Here is a 7,926-nt window from a genome sequence, read left to right on the forward strand (position 1 = left end):
TAACCTCCCTTTCAGTGTTTTAAAGTTTACTTCTCAGTGGTTCTAACTAAAGAAAGTGCTTACAAGTGATGCATTATGGTTGTAATGAATGTGGATGACAAGTTAGTTGTGGATTACTGCCATTTAGTTCGCTAAAGACCACTCTTCTTCTTCTTCCCACCATGGCTTATATTCAAAAGACTCTAAGTCCTCCTCCCCATCACTGGGTGTGCTCACCATTGTGGCTGAACTTTTCCGTTGTAACGCAAATGCAATGAAAGCTTTCTTTTCCCAGCACTACCAGAGCTCACCTCTGTAAGAAGATGGTGATGATTCCAGCAATGGAACCATTGAAACCAGGATGATGACAAACAGCATGTTCCCTCAGAGCATGCCACTGAGGTTTCCCAAGATGAAGCGTATGAAGTTGAAGAACAAGATGCAGAAACCCTCTTTAAGGTACAGCTGGCAAGTGACCTTACTGAGATTTGAACACACCTCCTAAAAATAAGAAGACGGCTAAAAAAAAGCAAAAGAAACAAAGGCATACACATAGTCATGCACCCCCTGGTGGACAGCACCCGTGATACCTTCAGTGCCCGAACAGAGTATTCCTCAGTCTACATTTGGTCCTGGAATGGGAAAAGCCCAACAAGCCAATGATTTTCAGTCAGTCAACCAAGGACAGCAAACCTTTCCTCACTCCATGATGCATCCAGAGGGTCTGTCTTTCAAGCAATGGTTGGACAGGCCACAGAAGGGATGGCAATGCCTGGCACTTGTTAAATAAGCAGCCATTAATGTAAAGTTTTCAGCAACCTATGATGGGGGTATGCAGGCTGGAAATGCGAATATGATGTATGCTAACACAGGAATGCAACCCGGAATGCAAATGGGAATGCCTGGGATGATGGGTGGTTCAATGAGCATATCTCAAATGCAGGGAATGGGACCAGGAATGGTCAACCCAACCATGGGAAGTGGCAGTAATGGACAGAGCACGGGACAAATAATGCCACCTCCATTTTTGCGGCCACTTGTATACGATAATATAGCACCCAAGGGTAAGTTGAAGGACTACAAAGAAAGTGGGGCTGCAGTAATGTTTTGAGACTTTTAATGGAATGCAGGATAGGCTGAAGGCCTTAACCTTTGTGCAACAGTTTGATGCACCTTATGCTGGTGAAAATTTTCCTGAGTCATCAAAGGTAAGAAAGGCAGCCACTTTTTTGAGCCTCCTCAACTCATATTCCTTCTTCATTTATCCCCAACTTTAGAGAGTCCGGGAAGCTAGATGGGACGAACTATCCTATCTAGAAAGTGAAGATCCCAAGTTATAGATACGAGAGGATCCAATTAGAGTTGCAGGCGATGTAGATCAGGCATGTGGGAGTACTCTTACCAGTCCTCCAGAGCAAGACTTACCAGTCCTCCAGAGCAAGATGGGAGCAGCAAGGGAACAACATGAAAGGACAGTTCTTTTAGACCTCGCAAAGGTTGAGAAATGAGCCTGACCTCCGCTTGGTCTGCTAGCACCTCCAAAGTCTCCTTCTCTGCTTAAAAGAGCTACTAGTAAAAGAAGGTAGTCATCTCCAAGAGATCTTGCAGTCCAAGTGTATCTGGCCTCCGGTCCCTGGAAGACAATGGTTCTCCTCCAAGCACAGGGAGGCCTAGGTATCATTGATCCACAACTAGAGAGCATAGCCATGTTGAGGAAGCTTTATTGTCAAGGGGCTGGCTTTGGATCTTGGAAGCTTTATTGCCAAGGGTCTGGCTTTGAATCTTGGAAGCTTCTGCTCCAACATGGGCTCCTAAGGAACATGCTCCGCATAGAAGGACAGTGGCAAGAGTCTCACCGATGGATCTTCACAACGGCCTCTCTCATAGGGAAGGGATCGCCATTGACGTGGAGCTTGATGAGAGGGTGGCAGCATCCCTTCGGCAGCCTCATCCAAGCCCGCTCCCCCAAGAGCAGAGATAAGTTCGAGTGGCAGACCCTCATTTGGCACTTGGACATTTGAGACCAAGAGGGTCATATGCTGGGGCAATGCATGTATATTGGGGTGGGCACAATGGGACACTAGGTCGCAACACCCCTAGGGGTATGGGGTTGGCTGGCTGTTCTAGGCAGGCCTTGGGTTACTCTGATAGATGGTCATACGTATAGATGCAAATGGATGGAGCTACCACGCCAATCTGCTACTCCTGCAAAGGACAAATTTTGCACAGTGTTCACTGCAAAATTTGGGCCTAAGACTCTTTTAAAGAATGCGATTCTAAATTTCAAATTCTTTCACCTGACCCAATTCTAGATGATGGCCCGCAGGACAACTCCTAGCTTCTAGGAGTGAGCATTGCTGATACAGCCATCTCCTCTCTTTGTGAACCCCCCCCCCACCCCCTCTCTCTCCTCCTCCCCCTCCTCTCTCTCCTAGCTTCTAGGAGTGAGCATTGCTGATACAGCCATCTCCTCTCTTTGTGAACCCTCCCCCCCCCCCCCCCCCTCTCTCTCTCTCTCTCTCTCTCCTCCTGCTACCCTGCGCTAGCTCTCTGCTAACCGTGCGCTAGCCCTCCCGCTAGCTCTCCGCTCCCCTCCCGTTATCTCTCCAGTCCCCTCTGAGTTTCATCAGCAGCAGGTGGCACAGGCAAGCGCTTCACCTAGTAGCAGCAGAGTGTTCACGGGAGTAGTCAGGTCGTGGGAACAGCAGCAGAAAGGAACAACACATTTAAATCAGCCCCTGGCTCAGCTTGGAATGTTAGACTCAGCAAAAGGAGTTTTCAAATTCACGAAGGCCAACATGGAGTTTCCCAAGACAACTGTTTGCTTCTGCCCCGGTCAGCAAGCCCTCAAACTCTGCTATTGCAGCATCGATGTACAAGCAAAGGATTGGTACAGATCCAAATGAGCTAATTTATTACCTATAGCAAGAAGTAAGAGAGCTGAGGCTTTCCATGGCAGCGCTTGGAAGGAAAGTGAAGGAGATGGACAGCAGCGGCAAGAAAGAAATCATACAGGAAGTACTACATACACAGTGATGCAGCACCTGCACCAGAGTTGGTGACCAAAGTCCAGGACATGGTTACCAATCAGGTCAAGTCGATAAAAGAGGAAATCTCAGCAACAATGGACAATAAAATTAACAAAAGCAAAGTACATGGAGAAGTACAAGAGCAGGAAAGCTGGGACACAAGCTAAAGTGATTCTCAATGATAGGAGGGCAAGACGCAAGATTCTCATGAAACCAATAAGCTGAGAGGTCCCAAGATATGGATCTCAGAGGAGCTCACCCCGACTAGCTCAACCATAGAATTGAACAAAGTGAAGGATGCTCGCAGAGACGGAAAATGGGTTGTCTACAAAAATGGAAAAGCACTTATCAAAGACTTTAAATCCAAATCCAAGGACTCTCAATACAGGCCGATTATCTTACTTAGCTAATCTATGATAAATTTGGGAGTAGTAATGCACTTCCAAGAGACCCTCAGACTATAACTGATGTTGGTGTTTATCCTTTTGTGTGTACTTTGTCTCATAGTCCCGTGAGGGCTGCTGGAGACGTTAAGATCTCTCTCTCTCTCTCTCTCAGAGCCACGACAGCTGCGCCAGCGGACAGACTCACCCATCCGGGTCCATGACATCTCGTCTCTGCTCTCTGCCCGCCCCACCGGGGTTACCGTTGCCCTCATCCACAGGGCCACCCGCCGCCCCCGACGACCGAGCTCGACTAGGCCGCGTGACGTCAGAGGCCAATCATCTTATCGCAGGGTTTTTTCCGGCCTCCCATTTGACGGCCCCTCTCTATGATTGGTCTCTGACGATCACCACCTGCACATATATATTGTATCTCCCCCCTCTGCCCCATTTTTGGTACCCCCTCCTTCTTTTTTGTATCATCTGGAGGTAGACACATATTTTTTGTATCAGGACTAGACACACCGTCCTTCATAACCTCTTTTTTGTAGAAACGGTTGGCTGGCCCGTTTTGAGACCACCACCGTTATGCTCATTGTATCAGTTATCTTTAGTCTCATAGACCTTCACAGTCTCCCGAAGACTTTAATAAACTTTCTTTCTTTCTTTCTCTCTCTCTCTCTCTCTCTCTCTCTCTCTCACACACACACACACACACACACACACACAAGTACGCATGTGTTGTGTGTATGCAGTCGCATGTGCATGTCGATGTATAGATGTGTTTCTATTCATGTACACACATGCACGTGTGTGTATACCTTTACCATACCTCTATCTGAAAAAGGAACCTAATGTCTTATGCCTTGTAAGATCCATACAAAGACCAGCTATCTGCTAGGGTGCTGATGACTAAAAGAGACTGGCTGTTTTGCAGCCTACAGCTCCTCATTGCCTAAGGTAACCTTGAAGATGGCGCCAGCTCGTGTGGTGGACTGTATACAACCAGCGGATTCCTTACCTACAAACTAGGCCTTGGAAGTTGGAAAAGCAAGCACAAAGCTTGGAAGCTTACTTAAAGCTCTCTTACCTTGCTCCCAAATTCAGAGCCGAGCCTACATTTGCCTCAATGTAAAAAGCTTGTCCTCCCTCTTTGAGGTAGACTACCATGCCCCAAGTAAAAACTTGATGTGTGCGCCATTGTCATGAGACAGTCTAGACTGTGCACCTCCAGATGCCCTAGGATGGACATTGCCATACATAGTACCTGGTGTCATTTATGCCACCATGTCACTGTTTCATCATTAAGGTGCATAGTGGCCAGAATACACCTGATACAGCTTAAACAATAGGGCTGGATTGCAAAAATATAACTAGACTGCTAGCTGGACTTAAGCTGGTTGCTCAATGAAGATGGCGAACCACTGTCATCCTGTTATAGGCCTGATGTGTTTGTTGTAGGCCGATGGCCAGGCCATCCTGTTGCTGATGTAGCTGACCCTGGACAGGCGGACCCTGCTGTTGATCTGGCCCTCTGTATATTGCTGCTCCATGCCTGGCTGTTCCCTGGTAGCCCTAGACAAGAGAATGACACGTCATAACTGCAGTGGATGTAGATAACAATGTCAGCCGCACAGGCCACCATACAGACGCACCTTAAGCACAAAAGTCCACAGACTGAGTCTGAAAGATCTAACGACAAAGGGTGGATTCTCAGTCAGTATGAAGACTAGCACTTAGAGATGAGGCTTGCCAACATTTGGTCCCCGTTCTCCCCATCCAAACTACGTAGTCCAAACAACTACTTGCAAACGCTTATTTATTTATTGCAATCTCTACGAGACAATAAGCTCTACGCAACATTCCCTCAGAAAGTAGCTGCTCCCTCAGAAAGTAGCTGATGGGACACACTCAACCATAACGATATAGATCAATAGAAACCTATATAAGGGCTGAATACTGTATTCGATCATCAAATTATGCTAGAACCACCCAAAAAGATCGTAAATTCAGTTTAAATCATGTCCACATAAACGTTATAACAAGGGGGATCGTCGAATTTGTGAAATCGTAATACCGTATAGCATGCGAGAGAACCTCTTATCCCCTGTCATCCTGATGAATTACAAGCGTCTTCCTTTACGTTAGAAAACGAGAAGAGGGTTCCGCATACGGAAGACGAGTAACCCACCACGTCTGTAATTGATCATTGAAAATGCGAGGGACATCTTTCTCTGAACGAAGCGGCCTTCCAAAGCTATTGAATCTTGCTAGCAAAAGATCGTACTAGGAAAGTTATGTGCGCAACTGATCAGCGCACAACGTAAATCGCCGAAGCGAAAGCTCACCTTGAGTCGTTGGCAGAGCATGAGAAAGTCAATGGCCGAGGCAGCGCGGGGAGGGGAGGGTTGCGCGGAAGCGGGGGGGGCATCGCTGGGAGAAATCAAAGTGCCGCTAGCGGAGGAGTCGGGGGTTGCCATGATGGGTGATATATGGTTGGCGTGACCTCGAAAGGGATGGCCGGCGTTCTTGGGGGTGGAAGCCAATAAAGAAGTGCGTGAAGGGAGGTTACAGATGGAAGGGATAGAATGGGAAGCTGAGGAAGAGGAGGAGGGGAGTTGGGCAGAGAAAGAAGAGGAGGAAGAAAGCATGGAGGCTGTTCTTCCGGCCTCCATGCCCAAGACCCAAGATCAATCTCCCAGTGCAGAGCAATGGGCAAAAGGATCTGCAGCCTTTCGTTGATGAGTGGTGAGTCTTGGATTGATCTTCTTCTCCTCCAATTTGCTTCTGCTGCAGGATTCAGTTGCTCAAGCTTAGGAATCAGTTGCACAAGCTTCAACAGACTGTGATCATATGCAGCTTCTTAACTGCAGGAATCAGTTGCAGAAGCTTAAATCTGTTAATCTTTGGACAAATTTTAGAGAATGGTTTCTTTGAGCTGTGACTGTGACCGTTGATTGGATCTGCACAGAGACCAGTGGAAAAGCATCATGCTGAGCATCTTTTTCTCCCTTGTTTCTGTCATAGTGCTTTGTTGGGATGCCATAGGATTCACATCCAAGGGACCTTGTTTTTTCTCGCTCCTGATATTTTTCTTTGCTGCATGCATGCCTGCCCCTCTTCCAAAGCATGTTCACCAAAAACCTCAAAGATAACAAGTCGAATGACTTTTGTCATTCATAAGGCCTCCCCAACACCTTGGTGAAGGAATTTCCAAGAACAAGAGGCAAAAGCAGCAGCAAGAATGCAGCTTCTTGAGGAGATGATGCGGGAGTGAGGTGGAGAGTGGGGGGAAGCTAGAGAGAGAGAGAGAGAGAGAGAGAGAGAGAAGGGAGTGAAATAGTAAATTCAAAGTGGACAAATATAGAAATAGGAAAGCCCGACTTGGACCGATACTCCTAAGACAAAAATTTCAACCAAAAGCATTTAAAAAAAACATATATTTTGTTTCTTGGAGGCTCCCTTCGACAGGGCAGGCCAAAAATTTGTTAAGTTGGAAATGTTATGGGTATGCTATATACATAAAGGTTTAATGTTGTAGTATATAAAATGTTTGCAATTATTTCTAGAGGTGCCAATGCATGAGTTCTTCTCCAATTAAGTGCTAATGCATGAGTTGTTCAGCAATGGAGCATAGCTTCTTTTGCGCATAGTGACAATGCCAAAGGTGTTTGTTATTGGGTCCTCCCAAGTTGCTTGTTCTTGGCTCCTCCCAAAGTGTGAGCTCTTCAATGAGATAGAACAAATGTTCTACATTCTATGCATCCAAGCTCAAATTATGCTTTGCTCCTATGTACTCTAAACTACTGGCAATAGACATAGTAATTTATCCTTCAAAAAATGTATTGCCCACTAATCTAGACCCACAACCCTTTGTCAATAATAGGGATTTCTATATATTGGAATATCAAGGCTCTAACACATCTGTGAATCTGTCAGCATCACTTTTGAACTTAAATAGGATTGCCTTGTTTACAAGGCATGTTGCGTTTCTTTTAATTTGTGGGTCGCTCAACAATAGGTTTGATTTGTTCTTTCACCTTCATCCTCTGTTTTTGTGAGAAAATAGGAGAGCCACACAACTCTATCATATTAACTGTAGGGAATTACTAAGCAAGTTTTAGCAAGATTAGATTTGGCTAGCATACAGAGTCATGGTGATGGCTTAGTTTGATGTTGACATTCTTATTTGGTATATTTATATAGCGCTACTCAAGTTGCTCTCTTGTTCTTCTTTACTCATAGATAGTATAAGTCACTCTTTTCATCAAGTTTCTTTTTCTCCTCAAATGTATTCTATGTGCATGCCTTTGGCCTTTGATCTTTTGTTGTTGCTCATTAGTCATTAGTTGGCTTTGAGTAGTTAAGTTTCTTAGCATAGTTCTTCTTGCTTTAGGCTAGTATGGTACTTGTCTTTCAAGGGGTGTTTTTGATTGGCAATCTATAGCTTTATAGCCAATAACAGTCTATAGTGGTTGATGCTTATTATTACTAGATCATGTAAGGATCATAAGATCTGTCATTGGTCATTTCTT

At 45.6% G+C, this 7,926-nt stretch overlaps 1 protein-coding gene across 1 annotated transcript in view; it reads right to left on the minus strand.

The window, feature by feature from the left end:
* LOC147890186 (uncharacterized) overlaps window positions 1-6,397 on the minus strand; it is a 43,724-nt gene extending 37,327 nt beyond the window's left edge. The window contains exon 1 of the mRNA XM_087390861.1: window positions 5,740-6,397. Within this exon, the coding sequence (XP_087246987.1) occupies window positions 5,740-6,066 (327 nt within the window). The 5' untranslated portion in view covers window positions 6,067-6,397. The remainder of the gene's footprint in view (window positions 1-5,739) is intronic.
* Window positions 6,398-7,926: the final 1,529 nt, after the last annotated feature.

Source organism: Dipteris shenzhenensis, chromosome 19 (genome assembly GCF_047967505.1).
Source record: "Dipteris shenzhenensis isolate YYH24624 ecotype China chromosome 19, Dip_SZ_1.0, whole genome shotgun sequence".
Classification (NCBI taxonomy): Eukaryota; Viridiplantae; Streptophyta; class Polypodiopsida; order Gleicheniales; family Dipteridaceae; genus Dipteris; species Dipteris shenzhenensis.